The sequence below is a fragment of the Psittacula echo genome, assembly GCF_963264785.1.
Source record: "Psittacula echo genome assembly, chromosome: 2".
Taxonomy (NCBI): Eukaryota; Metazoa; Chordata; class Aves; order Psittaciformes; family Psittacidae; genus Psittacula; species Psittacula echo.
Genome location: NC_137737.1, coordinates 142,018,386 through 142,037,143, shown reverse-complemented (window position 1 = coordinate 142,037,143; position 18,758 = coordinate 142,018,386). Strand labels below are relative to the sequence as shown.

At 37.2% G+C, this 18,758-nt stretch overlaps 1 protein-coding gene across 1 annotated transcript in view; it reads left to right on the top strand.

Annotated features, from left to right (window-relative positions):
* The window catches only part of ANGPT1 (angiopoietin 1), a gene marked incomplete at both ends in the record, with an annotated part of 161,785 nt that overhangs the window by 94,820 nt on the left and 48,207 nt on the right, over positions 1-18,758 (top strand). The window contains 2 exons of the mRNA XM_080639609.1: positions 8,426-8,553; positions 14,145-14,246. Coding sequence (XP_080495735.1) covers positions 8,426-8,553; positions 14,145-14,246 — 230 coding nt within the window. The remainder of the gene's footprint in view (positions 1-8,425; positions 8,554-14,144; positions 14,247-18,758) is intronic.

Genomic DNA, 18,758 nt, shown 5'->3' with positions numbered 1-18,758 from the left:
TGGCTGCACATATTCTCCTTCCTCCCCACCTTAAAAATATGTATCTGAAGTTCCGTATGTAATGAACATTGATGTTCCTAACAAATCTGAGATTGGACTACTTCCTAGGCTGGTAGAATCATTGCAACCTTAGTAACTGCATTTCAGCATGGCCGGGTAGTTATGTTGGATTGCACATTCCTTTGGGCCTCTCATGTGCACTCAGTGGTATGCACATAGCCATGAATGGCAGGAGGTTGCTGGCAAAGGGGTTATTTTTGCTTTTGCTCCTTGGAAACAAAATCCTTGCACTTCTCCATCCAGTCTAGTAATCGTGGGGTCACAGGATGAACCTGATCACTGAGCTGCTCCAGTGGAATAATAAACCTGTATAACAAACAAAGAAACAAATAACAAGAAGACAACAAAGAAAGCAAACAAAAACTCCAAGCCTTTCTCCTCCCCTTCCCTCCCCACCTTACTCCTCCCCTCTCTGGACCCAAAACACCTCTCTTAATAGCGAATTCATTCTCTGGCTATGAGGCAGTCTACAACCAACAGAAATGGGAAAAGCAGCACTGCTGTTTTAAGTGACACCCTGCCATGGCACTGGATTTGGGGTTACGACTAAGTGCTTCCTTAGACAGTAAAAATGTGCGTATATATACGTATACCCATATTTACTCGTGCTGTCATAAAATCTGAACACTTAAATAAAGGCTGACATTTTCTATTCTAGTCATTCAGCAGGTATGCAAGCATGAGGAAGGAATTGTAGAGTTCTATTTTCTCCCACCTTCTAAAATAACCATGTAAGTTCAAGCTAAGCTCCCAAGGAAATCTTGAATGAAAGACACGGGAGGTGATACTAGCCTATTAGTAGTCATAATGAAAATAGTTTTTTATAAATTATTACAAAAGAATCAAATGGAAATCAGAAAAAATTGTACCACAGTATAATTCATGATGTGCTCAAGTACTGTGTAAAATATTGGACCCCACATCTTAAAAAACCCACCCCAAAACAAAACAAAACAACAAACAACAAAAGGAAATGAAGATGGAAAAAACTTCACAGACAGATGATTGAATATGTGAAATATATTCATTAAGCATGTCTGTGATACTTCAGGCAGTGTAAAAGATAATAAAAGGAGAATGCAGCAGAAATTGTAGGATGCTTGTAGAACATGGATGCAGAATTACTGACACTTTCAGCTAAGAATGTTCACCAGCTGAAATGTACTGGTTAGAAGTTTGACAGTGGGAGACTGTCCTTCACATGGTATGTGTAAGACAGTGAATGATTAAAATTCATGTGGCTTCAAAAAAGCAACTGGAGAAATTCATGGAAGAATTTTTTTTTCAGAGGCTATTAAATATCCAGATATTATATCTGGCAGAGGAAGTTCCTATGCTGTAAATTCCTGGGTATGCTTGCTTGCTCTTATGCTCTTCTCCAGTCATCTGCTTTGGACGTCTGTTCCTACTGAAGACTCCTCTTTGGGCCAGGTGTTAACCCAGCCCTTGCAAAACCTTAGGGTCCTCCTGGGGCAGGAAAGAACTAAAGGAAAAACAAAATGAGAATATAAGTAATTATGAGGGCACAAGCAAAGAAGAAAACAGAAGAGCAGCGAAGATTAAAAAATCAAGTCTGGTGAGGAAGCCCCATGACTTTTAGGGCCTCTGATGCTGGAGATGAGACGCTGCAGAGTCTGAAGTGGCAATGTAACCTGGTATAGCCACTCTCATAACTTCACTGGGGATTAGTGGGAGCCTTGACAGTATAGTTTTATAATTAGAATCCTCAAATTTACAATCTGTGTACTTGATTATGGAGCAATTGCTCCCAGAACAGAAATATTTTATTTCAGTATGTCAAAATGAACTTTTTTTCCAATTTGCCTTTGGCCAGCTGTTTTTGTCAGATTCAGAGCAATCTCACAAAGAAATATTACTTTGAAAATAGTTTTGGTGAATGAATACTTTGCTGCAAGGAAAATTCGTGTCCAAACTCCAGTCATAAACTTTCTCTCACCCCCTCTAATAAACAAATCTGAGTACACAAGCATTCACAAACAATGACTTATCTGAGAAGACTGCTGGACTCAAGCTATCCACCTTACCCCACCCCTTTTTTATGATGATATTCAGACTTTTTATAGATAAAAATAAAATATAGTTTTAATACAGGAGGAAATAATGCAGACAAAGTTTTGAATCATGTGGTGGTAGTTTGTCTTTATAATAGTTTAGAATTGGATACTAAGTGCATGTAACTCCACTAAAAAGTTCCTAATGTTTTATCAATAATAAGTAACTTCAATATTTTTTAATTTTATATATCTCAATGGATTATAATTTTCTGATTCTTTGTCACATTGGCTATATTGTGTGGTGGTGGTAGCTTTCATAATCTAGAAATATTTATTTGAGAGGAAAAACATATAGTATGTATTATGTACCTGAACAAACTAAAATCCAGAAAATGCACTTTTCAAGTCCTTTTTGACAGGGACACAAATGTGCTCTTACATGGCTATCATTTAGCTTTGTAGGCAGCACTGTGGTTATCTAGAGACCACATTTGACTTGAAGTCAGACTCCAAGTTTGTACTATTCACTGTGGTTTGTATAACATTTGCAGCACAACTGTGTTGTCACATGGTTGTCTTGTAGCATGGACTAGTTGGACGTCACCGTTGGCTATTAGGTTGTAGTTTAATGTTTGCTCTCAAGTGGAGCTTGGTATATGCAAGACTAGGCCACTGAAACAACAGATTATACCTTTGGCCATAAGTCAGCAAAAACTGAGAGGCTTTTTGCGTATTTTTCCTCCTCAAAGCAAAAATAATCTTCACCCTTTCTCTGCCAGATCTGTTTGTGGTTCCTGCTGCTAAAACTGGGAACATATAGACAGGAGACAGGCTGAGAAAGTTGGGGCTGTTCAGTCTGGAGAAGAGAAGGCTGCGTGGAGACCTCATAGCAGCCTTCCAGTATCTGAAGGGGGCCTACAAGGATGCTGGGGAGGGACTATTCATCAGGGACTGTAGTGACAGGACAAGGGGTAACGGGTTCAAACTTGAACAGGGGAAGTTTAGATTGGATCTAAGGAAGAAATTCTTTACTGAGAGGGTGGTGAGGCACTGGAATGGGTTGCCCAGGGAGGTTGTGAATGCTCCATCCTTGGCGGTGTTCAAGGCCAGGTTGGACAGGGCCGTGGGTGACATGGTTTAGTGTGGGGTGTCCCTGCCCATGGCAGGGGGGTTGGAACTAGATGATCTTAAGGTCCTTTCCAACCCTAACTATTCTATGATTCTATGTGTAGGCCATTTTCCAGGCCTCCTCACTGGGAATATTTGACTGACATCCTTTTGATAACATTAGCAAACTGTTCCTGGCTTGATTCTTTGTGAGCCAGGCACTATTTGCCATTATAACTGGAACTGTGGTGGCGCACAGCAGCTGCACCCTAATGGCTGCGAAAGAGTTCAGAGATACAGGGTGTCTTGTAGAAATGTAGGATTCCTCACAATGCATCTGGAACCCTGACAAGATCAAGGCAAAATTTATTTGCAGTCTGGATGTAAACAGAATCTGACATTTGGTGGTCCTTGAATGACCTGTCTGGAATGCTACAGCTGTAGGTAAAACCCATCAATTTACAACCTCCTCCTTTCTGATTTTTTTAGAAGTTGCTCACCTGGGGACAGAAATTTTCACCTCAGATGCTTTTGATAGAGCAGCTAAAATTTAGGTCAGTTATATTTGCCAATATGGAGAGAAACTTTTCCTTTCTGGCTTCAAGACCATGAAGATATTTTTTAAGTGTCTTTTGGTATGTATAGTGATTATTAAGTGCGATAAGAAAATCAGAATAATGTAAATAAAACGTTAAAACAATGAAAATATAATCATTCACTAAGACACTACAGAAACCTCTGCATATCTGTCCAAATAAGTCACTATCAGGGAAAAAAAACCCCAACAGCTGCCTTTTATTTGCTGGCAATATCGCTGAAGGACATAAGACTCTCTTGATTAACTCAGCCTCAACCGATTTCATAAACATGACAGTTAAGATATTAAATAATTTAGTAAATATGAATGTGATTTTATTGATTCAGTCAACATAATTAACTTCAGTTTAACATTCTTTCCTGCTTACGAACTGCGCTATTCATTTACACAATATCTGATGGGGACTTGAAAAGCAGTGAAATAACCACTTCATTTTCTCAAAAGTAATTAGAAACTCTCAATTTAAAAATCAAGTATATTATTTCTTAAGTATTATTGTCTATTAGACATGAGATTAGATAATTTTCATAAAGCTAGGAAAAAAAATAGATATTGTAAGTTTTAAATTTCATACTACCAGGAGGAGGACTGTAGATTACTAAATACTTCAGAAGCTATTTATTCTTGGTAGCCAGTTTGTATTTCTTTAGACCCAGGCAGAAAAGCAGGCGTCCTTCATCTGTGATAGCTCTTAGGAAATAGTAAATTAATTTACTATTGAGTTATTCTCATAACTGATAGCAGAAAAATAGTCTCAGCATACACAGAGGTACACACAACTAACAATCAGCTAAGGGATTTCCCTGGCTATTGTTTTGAGAAAAAGCCCTACATCTCTGAACTCTCTCCCTCTCAAGTGACATTAACCTTTTCTAAGAAATCTGAAGAGACTACAACCTCAGATACTCACATTGGCTTTGTACTGAAGGTTAATACCCTGTTAGTAGGAGTAGCAGAACACTTGGGCAGACTCATACAGGGCATCAAGGAAAAGAAACAGCTGAAAGACTGATAACTGAAATAAATAATTCATAAAGGAGGTAAACACAAGTAGCATAACCCAGGGAGAAAGTTATTGGGCTAAAAATTAACTGGAAAACTTTTGGAAGTTTAGTGAAAGAAGAACTTAATTTTTCTTGTTAATTCTCCTGTTCAGAAAAGCAAGATTTTCCACATAGACATCATTGCTTCAAAGGAGCATGACTTCACCACCAGTTTATTCATCCAGAAAAGGCAATCAAAAATACCTCCAGGGGTCCAAATTTTGGCTAAGCATGAGGTTTAAAAAATGATAATATTATTTTTCTTGATATAGACTTATCTTTTTCTTCAGGTACATAAAAGTTTGGAATTAGCATTGTATTTGAAAACAGCATAACTAACATTAGAAATCTGTGTAAAGTCAGTTAAGATCTTGAAGCTGAACAAAGAAATGTAATGGAACGTATTTTGTTTTAGAACTACGTTTTTGAGCCTTTTTTTTTTTTTCATTTTATTTACACACCTACCATGTGTGAGCCAATGCATAATTCAGGAACTTCACTTTATGTATAAAGGATTCAAAGTCTATGAAATATTATAGAAAAAAACAGTGTGGAGCTATAGTAGGTAGAAGTGGTTTGGAAATTGTACGGAATATTAAGTTATGAAAACAACAGGAAACTTTAGAAAAAACATAGTTTACCCTAAAAGAATATTTCCAGTAACATTCCTGAGTATTAATTTTCTGATAACTTTGGGTTGTTCTTGCAAATTACAGTCTGATGTATTAAGAAAAACTAAACTTTGTGCTGGTTATGCTTAATATACCATGCTGCAATCTGTAATACTGTGATAGTTCAGCTGCTTCACAAGGAGCTGAGCTTTTCTTCCAGCTGGGAGCACCAGCTCCTGAGAGATGGTGAGAGGCACCCAAAGAAACCATATTCTGGCTACAGTGGTTCACTGAATAAAACCCACTGCTGTAAAAGAAGGGTTTCGGGTTGCTTAATCTGTAGGAAAATAACACATCTGCTGTCTGTGATCTCAGGTATTTCAGATGTCTGATACTGACAGGAAGGCTGGAAGGAACTTGGCATATCTATGGGCATGTCTGTGCTAGTCACCTTCATCTCTTACAGCAACAGAAGTTTTATTGTGGGGTTTTTCTAATCTTCATAGGAAAAAGATATTTTTATTTATGAGAGATAAAAAGGAGAGAGCCATCTCCTTAGAAAAATTGTTTTCAAATCTAATTCTAATGACTGAAATTAAAATCTTACCTTGCTTAAAATTGAAATAACATGAACTTTAGGGTATAGTCATGGTTTTTTCTCTTTTTTTTTTTCTGGTCAAACTTTCAGTTGAAAAGGAACCAAATTCAAATTTCGTTGATTGACTGTTAAGTAGTTATTTCCAAATGGGTTTTAATGTGTGTATAACAGTTAAATAGAGGTAAGATAATCTCTCTACATATAGATATTAAAAAATAAGTACTTTCAGACTCAAGGAAATGAACATTCTGCCTCTGCCCAATTAAATATATTTTTTAGACAGGAGATACTGGTGTCTGCAGTTGAAACAACAGCATTACAGAAATACCAGCCAGGAAGAATGGATCTAATATAAAGCCCCCTGAAATCAATGAGAAGCTTTGCTTCAACTCCTCTAGGCTTTGGCTCCAGCCCCAAGTAATTATTCAAATTGGACTTTGGCCACTGATATTAACACCATCTGCTTACAAGAAAGTACTATGAAGTCCTTAATTAACACAAATCCTGAAGGCCTCAGTTCTATGTCTTATCTATAAAATGGCATTTTTGTGAGTGCATTGTTAATACATACTTTGTTGAGGACCTCATTCCCTGCCACCTCATGGAAATACTGTCATATACTGCATTGCCAGCACTACCTTTTTCAAATGTGGCCAATTCTCAAAGCCACAGATTTTCCAATTGAAGTTCATATGCAAATATATGAACCAAGTTTGATTTTTATTTATGGTGTTGGATAAAAATAATAATATGCAGCAGATACATGGAAAGGGAAGAGTAAGGGGTCATTTCCTTTTGTTTTTGTTAAAATCAAATTTTAAAGGAAAAAATAAAACACATAAAAGGGAAAAAAGAGTATTATAGCTCTAAAATTCTGACCTAGAGGGCAGGATAATATTACAGTTCAGAATTTGTTTTCTGACTATTTTTCTATTTTCGCCTTTTGACAAAATCATCAAGGTAAAACTTTTAACCTTCATTTTCCCTGGTTTCCCCCTCTGTGAAATGGTATTAATGCCAGTTGATCTGACAGTTGGGAGAAATTTGCCATCCTAAAATACTGCTTTGATGTGTTCAAAGGGGGCATAATATATCAGTCTGCAAATCCTTGGCATTATGGCATACGATCTTATGAGCCAGATAGTCTCATATGTTAAGCTGTTGCTTTTTTGCACACCGTTGTCATTAAGCACGAGTTTTGCAGTACAGGCTACTTTATTGAAAGCAAGTAAGTCATAGTCCCTTTTGTACCTGTAACTCCCACTTCCAAGCCAAAAACGAGAAAGATGTGTCTGTCACCAGATGATGAGTATGTGTGGAGAACTTAAATATTGTTTCCTTATTGTAGGGATTAATGAAATGCTGGCCCGGGCCCTGCACAGCACTTAAGGACATGTTTAACTTTAAGAATCTGAGTAGACTGATGGATTTCCATGGGAATACTGATGTGCTTAAAGTATGTGTTGTTGGAATGAAGTCATATCCTTCAGTATTGTGTGGGTTATGCTAGTTTTGTTTGTGAAAGTGCAGGAACACATTCAGATGTTACTCCTTCTACAGGGAATCTCTCGGTTCTTCAAGACTGGGATCCTCAGACATCTTAACTTCCTAATTTCTCAACCTAGATTCATATATGTGGTCTTTCTGCAATATACAGGATCAAGGTCTGCACTGGTGTTCTGATATTAATTGTTCTGTTCAGGGCCAAAAATAAATTAATAAAAAATTAATAAATAAATAAAATAAATTGTAGCTCTAAACAGCTGACTTCAGTAGCACTGACTTTTCTTTCTTTTTCCACTGATTGTATCTAGCAACTTTTATGACTGTAGATATGAAAATAATTAAATAATTATCTGAGAAAAAAAATAACTTAAGCAAACAGGTCCTTTGCCCCAAGTCCATAGGCTGCTCAAAAGGCAGTACCTCATGAAGGAGGGCACAAGCTCCCTTCTTCCACAGTTCTACATTGCTGCCTTAGCAGATCCATGCTCACGTCTGTGTCAGATAACAAAACTGAACAAGTTTTCCACCTCCATGTGCCATCTCTGGGGCATTCTTTGGCAACCTCTCAGGTACAGCTTGAGCCAGAGGCACAGACTTTTGCATTCAGAAGGAATGTTCTGTGTTCACGTCTCTATGTAGACAGGATGCTCTGTTTATCTATTTACATAATGACTTAACTTCTCCTGGTGCCTACTCTGCCATCTGCCTGCAAGTTTCATATTAGTTCTTTAATACAATTTATCAAATGCACTGTGTAACAATTGCAGTACAGTTGTTAGTGTGCATGATTAAAAGGAATACAGCGTGCAAAAGTGGACTTCTTGAGACGCAGAAACGCTTAAGATTGCTATTGTATCTTACCATGGTTTTTTTTGTTTGTTTTGCAGTTTTACTAAAAAATGTAAAAAAAGAAGAAGAAAAGCCTTTCAGAGACTGTGCAGATGTATACCAATCTGGTTTTAACAAAAGTGGGGTCTACACTATTTATATTAACAATGTCTCAGATCCTAAAAAGGTAAATATTTGTTTTATTTTCTTATTTGTTAATATGATGTTGCTTGGCTTTAAAGGAATTTTGGAGCCTTTATTGAAGTTCTCATTCTGCAAACTATTTTACTGGTATAAATAACTGGGGCTGTATTTGATATAGAAAAAAATACATTAGAGTGAAGAAAATGATAAACTATTATTCCAGACATATTTCTTTCTTCCTGATAGAGAATCCTTCCTCAGTTCCAACATACATTCAATAACTGACTCCCTCCCTCTTGGCAGGTTCACTTGAATCAAGCTATGGCTGCAAATAAATCTACGATAAAGTTTAGAAGAGTATTAGTAAAGTGCTATAATGAGGAAGATGATGGGAGGTATTATCTGGTAGCACAGGGAAAGAAATAACAGAATAAGCAGTTTTTAAAGATAAAGATTTTTAAAAATCCTGTTTCTCTTGTAGGGAGCAGGGGAGAGTGGTTTTGGCTGTAAAGAATGCTGAATGTTAGCTCTGTTTGAGATGACAAAGCATATATAATCCTGCCCTCCCCCCCCAAAAAAAAAAAAAAAATGGAAAAAGGTATCTGGGAGGATTTTTTGGATAAAAATGAAACACTAGTCTGTAAATGAGATTGTTTTTTTGGAAGGCTCTGGTTGCTAAGGTGCCTGAAGCTAAGAACATGAGAGAGTAACCTAAGCCTAACTTATATGTGAAGGAATGCTGACTGTCCTTCTGATGGGTCACTATTAGGACCAGCCCCCCAAAATGATAAGAGCTGATTACCTAGGAGAATAAAATATAACAGTGTCCAGAAAGTGGGCTGAACAGGAGAGAGGGAACCACATCTATCTGGTGAATTTATTCTTACTGACTAAAATGGTGACACTGCAAACAGAAAAAGACAACAATAAATATTACCAATGTTATTGTCTCTAGTCATTTTATGATGACATTAAGGCATGTAAAACATATTTCTAAGATTAATTTGGTTTTATTAGAGGCCTTTTGAAGCCTGTAAATATCAAATATTATATTTTACTAAGGCATTAAGTGTTCATTATAATATCAGTAGAATTGGGATGGGAGAGTGGTATGGGCAAAGATTAATATAAATCTGGTGAATGTGAATGGAAAAATAATTGACAAGACATAAAATACAGACACTTCATTAAGCATTACTGAACAGGACAAGAACAATAAAAGCAGCTCTGTAGAATCTGTTCCATTCCAAACAGAGATGAAACATCAAAGTCCAAATTACATTGCAAGCTGGCAATGGTTCTTCTTAGCCTTATTAAAGTTCATAAACCATTCTCAAATGCTGGGTTGCAATGAAAAACAGTGGCTATCTGAATGCACTGTGGCACTGATGCTTCTGGTGTATTTCCTTTAACCCACTTCATCAGCAGTATAAGGACTGTGACACTATGGAAGTCACCCAGTGTTTGTGCTCTATCCCTGTTTGCAGACACTGATATCAATTAATACAGGCAACACAATTCAGCTGATATTATTGCCTTATTTTTTCCTGGAGGCTTCCAATTTTAGCAAGAAAATGTGGGAGAGTGTGTGTGTGTTGAGGGCACTTCTGCTACCACCTGTTTCTTTCTTGCCCTAGTGATAACACAGCAAGAGCTGATCCTGGGCACGTTCATGTTAGTCATGTGAGGAATGTGATTGCTTTAACAGATGTTTTTTCAGACATTAAGGTCGTACTAACAGTCTGTAAGTTAGTGCTGTGCAGAGATAGCTGAACCAACTTCAGCTGAGGTAGCTTCAAAATCTCATGAATGCAGCACTGTGCCAGTAATAATTAGCCCAGAGGTAGCACCACGCTGACACAGTTAGATTGCTCTGGATCCCAAGCTAATATCTTGATAGGTACTTCGTGCAGACATACCCTCTTGTTCAAAGCCAGCTTATTTATCTGGATTATCACAATGCATTGCACAATCCTGACATGTTTTAAGAAGCCTAATATATTGTTATCATCTGTAAAACAACCACTGGCAACTGTCTCATTTATAGTAATTTTATACTTCAGGTTACAAAAATATACCTTAATTTCATTTTACATTTCCTGAGGGATAGTTACTAGAATCCTGACATCCAATAGAGGATATCTCTTTGTCATATATACATATGTTACTGTCAGTTCTTTTTTTTTTTTTTTCTGATTTTACCATCATATAGTCATAGAAAAATATCCTCTGTGCTTCCAGCTCCGTACCTTTTATATGCATTTAGATATGCATACAAATTGAGATTGCACTTTGTCTTTGATATTCCTAGTTTCAGAAGTTCATTAGTTTAGTTTATGAGTCTTCCAGCCCTGCATCAAAATTAGTGATTCATCTGTGCTTAAAAGAATCTTAATAATATCCCATCTTTTGAGATGGGAAGAGAAAAATGTAGGCTTATTAATCTAATTAATTGGCTTACTTTGATGTGTGTGTGCAATGCTTAATGGTATTGACAAATAATTGTCCCTAGGCCATAGTGAGAGCAAAGTCAAGAAGAGTCCTTTCAGTCCCCTGCAGACTCGGTTTCAGCTACCATGCTGAAGTGAGCAGAGGAGCAGTCGGAGAGAGGTTGTCACCATTTTGTAGCTGGACGTACCGTGTCACCTTCAGGATACAAAGTAGGCCAGAAGGACTGGTCTGAGCACACACTGAACCCCCATATCTTTCTTTGGATCAATGTATTTGGCTTTCCTACTTGTCTTCCCTAATGCCCTCACAAGCATAACTTCTAAAAACTTCTGGGTGCAGTGCACTGAAAATGTAACATAATTGCTGGCGGGGTCTATATATCTGGGGTTTTTGTGCTCTGCAAAAGCAATTCCACTGCTGCCACGAATGCAGCTTCACTCCTTCCCCTCTACTTCCTGCTTGTGGACATCCTACCAAATTGTTGTTGATGGTGCCTGTGAGCATATATTCCAAAGCTTTAAACCATTAAATGTATACTAGCCCCATATACTGTGGAAACTGTCATCCTGACATGGTTAAATTCAGGCTTCTGCGCAGCAGAGACGCATTGCCAGAATGTCAAATGGTTGGTCTTGAGCTACATTACCAAAATGTAAACTAATGATAAATCTAAAATATGTATAAATAATCCTATACTTACCTTTTAGGAGCTTGAGTACTTTTCCCTTAAAATTTGCATCTAAGGAAGGGCAAGAGTGCAGTGCCTTAGGTGTTCTTTTAACCTATATCAGATTATTTTATTGACAATAAACTCAGAATCTAGAGATGAATACAAATTCAAAGTCACTTTTCTTTATCCTTTTCTTTTTTGGTAGAGGGTTAAATATCAGAACATGTTAAAAGGTGTTTAATGGCTGAGTGCCCTGACCTTGTCTGGGACAGCAGCCAGTTCAGGACATTTGCTGGCTAGAGCTACCCACACTGAACATCTATAATCAGCTTGGCACTCTTGTTAATATGGCAGGTGTTTATATCTACCAGTGTGGAAAGTGCCAGACCACACAGTGACTGCTTGTGAATAATGGACTGCTGATAAATCTTTCATTGTGCAGTTTTCAATTTTAATTTGTTATAATATTTAGAAAACATCAAAGTCTTTTTACAGGTATTTTGTTATATTTTAGTATGAAAAACCTATCATTTGTTTGTGCACGTCTTTAAAATGACTAGTCTTAACACAGTTGAGGATTTAATGCAGTGGATTCATGGGAGCTTGAGATGACTTATAAGGAAAGTAAATCCATCATTTAGAAATTCTCACTCTAAATCAGACTAAAGAAATTAAATCCTGTAGATAAATGTTTTGACTCACAATATCTTTCCTGAAGGAGGAATAGGGCCAAAATGTTTGTCTAGCAAATTGTGGGTTTTCTTGTGGTTACCCTTGATCAAGTTCGCATGTTTGTACTGTTTGGTATTCTGTTTCCTTCCTATACCTACATGGGAACTTCAGTTGGCATGCCTGCAGCAAATTAAAACAAAAGCACTTGCACAGGATTACTAAAACGATGCTTATGAGTAAGAAAGATTCAGAATTGCTTTGCCTGAGGGTAGGATATTGTTCTTCAGTCAACTGAGGAATTAATTTTTATGTAACTGAATAGTAACCTTCGATTTGGCAAAGCAACTTAAAACTTTCAATTACTGAGCAGTGCTGAATGGATCAACTCTTAATGCGAACGCGAAAAGCTAAGCCAATGGGTGATAACTCTTCAACCCTCTTACATATTGATGTCTTACTTCTAAGGAGGGAAATAACATTTCAACAGCACAGGCAAATTAAATTTAGGATAGTGGCAGTGCAAATATGGCACTGATGAGTGCACTGGAATGAAAATCAGGGAGAATTCATTGAACAAGTAACACTGAGAAATGGATCTTAAAATCAAGTGTCATACAAAAATAGGAACAAAAATTAATACTACCACTTGCCATATTCCAAGAAAAGTGAATTAATAAGCATTATTTGCACTTTTTTATCATTTATTCTTTTTATTTTTGAAAGTATAATGTAAGAAGAATGAAACTGAATGAAAATTAAATATCCATTTTGATTATTATTGTTATCATTCAAAGCAAAGCATAATAATGTAATCTGTGCTATATTTTGGAATTCCTGAATGTGTATTTTCTGTAAGAATTCCTGAAGATTCTTTCTTAGAATTACACTGTTAAATGAAAACATTATTATCACTGAAACACTCTTGTTTGTTAAGAGGAAGTGAGTGGTTGCAGGGATACTGCAGAAAAAATAGAAAGGGAGCACAGAGGAAATGTGAAGAGGAAAGCCGAGGATGCAGAGGGAGGTGATGGGGAGACCTTCTTGGGTAATGTGCTGAAAGTAAAAACTGAAAGAATTACACTGAACACAAGGAGAGCTCTGGTTGTAATCAAGTGATTGAAGACCCTGCCCCTCTACTCTGTTCTCATGAGACCTCACTTGGAGTATTGTGTGCAGTTCTGGTGTCCTCAACATAGAAAGGACATGGAACTGTTGGAACAAGTCCAGAGGAGGGCCACGAGGATGATCAGGGGAGTGGAGCACCTCCTGTATGAAGACAGGCTGAGAAACTTGGGGCTATTCAGCCTGGAGAAGAGAAGGCTGCGTGGAGACCTCATAGCAGCCTTCCAGTATCTGAAGGGGGGCTACAGGGATGTTGGGGATGGACTCTTTATTAGGGACTGTAGTGACAGGACAAGGGGTAACGGGTTCCAACTTAAACAGGGGAAGTTTAGATTGGATCTAAGGAAGAAATTCTTTACTGAGAGGGTGGTGAGGCAGTGGAATGGGTTGCCCAGGGAGGTTGTGAATGCTCCATCCTCGGTGGTGTTCAAGGCCAGATTGGATGAGGCCTTGGGTGTCATGGTTTAGTGTGAGGTGTCCCTGCCCATGGCAGGGGGGTTGGAACTAGATGATCTTAAGGTCCTTTCCAACCCTAACTATTCTATGATTCTATGTGTAGGCCATCAAGGGCATAGGCATAAATCCATAAGAAAATAGGCTTCCTTAGTTCTGTCATTCACAAATAATTCTCTCCCTACTTTTCCCCCCCTTAAGATTAAGAATTCCAATGCAAGTTTTCTTTGTTTTAATTTTTTAAGTTTATTTTAATTACTGCATAGGTCTTTTGCAATATGGAAATTGCTGGAGGAGGATGGATGGTTATACAGCACCGAGAAGATGGGAGCATGGATTTTCAAAAAAGCTGGAAAGAATACAAAATGGTAAGGTGAAGAATGTGGAATAGTTGTACAGTTCGTAGATGTGTTATATTTCAAATAGTACTTCGTGTTATCTTAAACAGATAGATAGTCTGTCTACAGCGATGTGGAGTGGTCCTGCAGTCTTTCATGAGCTACTTTTTGTCGTGTCTGTTACTTTTGAAAACCATATTCTTTTTACTCAATTAGCTGGATATTATTTCCCATGACTTAGGGTTTCTTTCAAATCAGTTACTGAGATTCAAGTGAGGTCAGGCCCAGGCATATGCACTAAATAATATTGCTGTCTGTCCTTCCGAAGTTTTGACTTGCTGTGACATTATGGGGTAATAGGCATGTGATGGTGTTCCTAATGTATGGATGTTCCCAGTGGAGGGGAACTCCTTCAAAACTTGGAGCATCTCAGATAGAAATGAAAAGTTTTACTGGGGCTTATCCCAAGTCATACAACACCTCTGCCAATCAAGCTAATGTACTGGAAATGTTGATACTTTGAAAAGGATTAAAAGAAAAAAAATTACTTACCAAATTACAGATGACATGACTTCAGCTGGCTATTTTTTTGTTGCCAACTCAAAAAAAACCCCAAAAGCATTTACTTCAATCTAAATAACTTCTGATTTTTTTTCATTTGCTGCATGTTCAAACTTTCTGATGGAGCTCCTTTCTTTGAGTCCCTGAGGACTGGTTTGGATTTCAGTGACATTCCCAGTAAAGTTTTCAGAACTGTGTTATCAGCCTGGAGGAGGATAATCTTTCTTCCAGCGGTTTTCAGAAGGCACTAAATGAAGAGAGGATATAAAATGTTTAAAAATAAAAGCAATTTCTGTTCAGTAAAAATTTCTTTGGGAAAAAGTTCTGTTACAGAACATACCGTTTCAGAAATAGCTGCAATATTAGATTATTGAAGCAAAATGCCATTTTGGATTAAATGGATGCTTCCTTTTCAATATTTTCATATTACTTGAAAGCATAAATTATAGGGATAAAAACTAACCATCTGGGTCAGGTCTCTGCTACTACGGATAACCAGAGGATGTAATATATTTCATAATTTGTAATGTTTTAATTCAGCAGGAAACTTGAAATACATTTTACTTTTATTTTAGTTCAGAATCAAATAAAATATTAAACATCAATTTATTTTGGGGAAAACAGAATTTGAAAATTCCACCAGTTCTACTTATGAGAAAATTAGGATTTGCATATGCAATCTAAGTCATTCTGTATACATGAGCTGGTTTAATTTATATATATTGTACAAATTATCGAGATCTATTCAATTTCTCTCTCCTGTGCTTTTTCTTAGACCATTTAATAAAAACAGCCCATATTTTTGAAGTTTTCCCATATGGCCTTTTTTCACATATATCCCTTCACTTAGTCAAACATTTTTCTCAAATTTTCCTTTAAAACAGTGTGAGCCTGTTCAGGATCAATTATGTTGGTTTTGTCTAGTTCAAGCAGTCCAAATTAGTTTTGCTTCTCTTTAGGAATGCTGTAGTCTTCTAAGAGATCACTTCTATCAGATAAAAAGGATCTGTTTTTGACTTTTACTGATAGCTATCCTATAAGTAAGTCATGAGAAAAGGTGGAATTTAGGCTTGTCTCTGCTTCTATGAATTATTTCATCAGGGTAGCTAGCGTAAACCCCCTTCTGTGATTATCTTATGTCACCAGGTGTTGAATGATTGAGGCTAGTGGATGCTCTGTGATTTGCTGGAATATGTGACAGTGTCTGAGCTTCAAGGCAATGACACCACTGTCTTAAGTCCCTTAATTAAATTAATTAATTAATTAAATTCCCTTATTTAGAAGTTCAGAGATGGTGTGTGATACCTGTTGGATCACATTCCCTCTTCTTCCTGACACATCTACCTGGAGTTTATTCCAATGGGAAACTGGGTAGTGTGATGAGGAGCACAATGGTACTTGGTCTTACTTGGGTTGGTTGAACTTAATATATGTTCTCTCAAGCCATAGTTAAGATACAGCTTTCCAGATTTGCTAAGATGTTTTTGTTGTGCTTGTATCTCACTAGGGCCCCTGATTCAACAGAAATAAAACATATAATAACAACAGTAAGTAGTCTCTGAGGCTTTAGTTTCAGTGCGTTTACTTCTTATTGGAAAAGAATCTGGAAAACTGTAGAAATTATTCTGTTACAACTAATTAAGGATTGTCAGCTTCTAAGCTGGACAAGGACTCAGGCCACCAACCTGCAGTACTGCTAATGCCCTCACAAATTAACGGTTGTTCCAGTTTAGGAGGCCATTGCACATTTTCTCTGACTCTCAGCTGAGATCCTTGTAGCAGCTGACTTAGGAAGGGTGAGCATGGAGTATTCTCTGGGAAGATGAGTGACAGTGTTGCGGGGTTATAGGAGTGCCCTGGCAACAAGGAGGCAATCATTGTCTTTGATTCAGTTTCATGCTGGTGCCTTCAGCTTACACAGAAGTACTTCAATTCCTGTTTAACGTATTTTCCAGACACCAAAAAAGGAAACAGGTTAAAAGAGAAATAAAGCAGCAACAAATCTTCTGAAAGAAGGAAATTTACAACATGCATGCATTAATTACCACAATCTCAGTGATACTACAGTAATAGGGATACTAACTTTGTCTTCTTGTTCTTTTGGATCCATTTCCACTGGCATCCAATCTACACTCTGTAAAATGAAGTTACGCTTTATTTGGTAACTAAAGCAGTAGCTAATGAATACAAATGTTTTATGCAGGTTTATTGTTGTGCAGGATTGGTTATGGCATCTTCTTCCTTAGAGGCATACGTGCTTACCAATATTACTCAGCTTTGTTATTAGTCGTGTGCTGTGCCTTTGTGCCATTGGGCTATTTCAGTTTTGTACTGTTTGTTCCAATAGTAATTGGAAGAAATTCAGAGGAAATCCTGTGAGTTCATCCTCCTATACTTTTCTTATCAGCTCCTACTACATCTGTTCTTTCACATTTTGCAGTGGATTTGCTATTATACTATTTGCTGCTTATCAGAAAAATATGAAATGGAGCAACAAATAATTTCTTTAACAACAGCAGCTAAGATCACCCTGCAGCAGGTTTCAGCCATTTTTCATATTTCCTTGCCTGAGGAGTGAATGTAAAACATTATTAGAATTTTGACCTCTAGAAAGGGAATATAATTTTAAGAATTATTGCTTGCCATCTGTAAACCTGAGCTGCTTTTAGAAGGGGGATTTTCACAAGCTTATTTTCTGATACACAGTTTCTGGCATTAATTAGGCAGTCATTATCAATAATCAAATCCAAGCAAATTATTAGCGCATGTGATAACTTGGCTATCAAGAGTTCTTGCTCAGTTTCCAGCTTTTCATTTCTTGGATAAATGAATCTTTCCCAGTTACTGTCTATTTTTGCCAAATCAGGTGATGGATTGTTGGATTCCCTATACTTTAGACTTTTAACATGTCTGGTTTATTAATTCCCATGAATTTCACCAAAGTTATTCCACACTCTATAGCCCAAATTCACTATCCATTTCCTAGAGGGGCTTTTGGGGGGACAAGTTTATTGGGGGCTTCCTCAGACCTTTAAAATTATTTTCTTGCTTTCTCTCATTGGAGAAAGACTCTCAGTAGGTATTTAAAATTGCGTGCCTTAGCCAGTCTGCAATAATTCTATTCCTAACCAGGTCTGGTTGTTTGATTTGTTGTTTTTTGGTTTTTGGGGTTTTTTTATTTCCTCCATATGTCAGTATTTAATTGTACTGCATGCTTTATTGCTACAATATTTCTATTTTCCTTTCTCTGATGAAAGCAAGCTATCACTTTTTTAATCATTCACCATGTCATGAGTTAGATTAGGATCACTTGTATGTGTTAGACCCATAGCTGAATTTCTCACAGCTTTATGGCAACCACCTCCCGTCTTCCTGACTGGCAGCTTTCTTCTATTGGTTCTCTGAGACAAGAATGACATTCAGCAGTGAATTACACACCCCCTTAATCTCATGTTCCTGATCAACATCTAAGGGTCCAACATCAGTTCAGTGGTTAATACAAGTCTACTGCCAATTTATCTCAGAAATCACCACTAGGATTTGTGTGTGCCTGAAAAGCACACCTACAAAACCACTTCCATTTCTATCAGAATTTCTTTTACTTTTCTTGCAAAGATGTTGGGTCAAATTGATGGCTAGCTCTGTAGTGCCAATGTGGTATGATGCCAGAGCAAGATAATTTATGCTTTTCCAAGGCTTAAATTCTGCAGCACTGAGATCACAGAGTTGGTTAAAAGAACTTTCTCAGGAAGTACTGCTGTGTGAAGTTCTAGTGGGCATTTACATTATATTATCTGGAATAATCTGACTTTCCTTTGAGCACCAGTAAATTTTAACTAGTATAACAAATCTGATGATCTGTCTTCTGCTTACCTAAAAGACAGCTGAACGTCTCTTCAGACTGTAAGTCTTTGATTTCCTTCAAGGCTTGATGGTTTTTACTTTTTCATATACTTCACAGAGTTCACCTCTGAGTAAGCT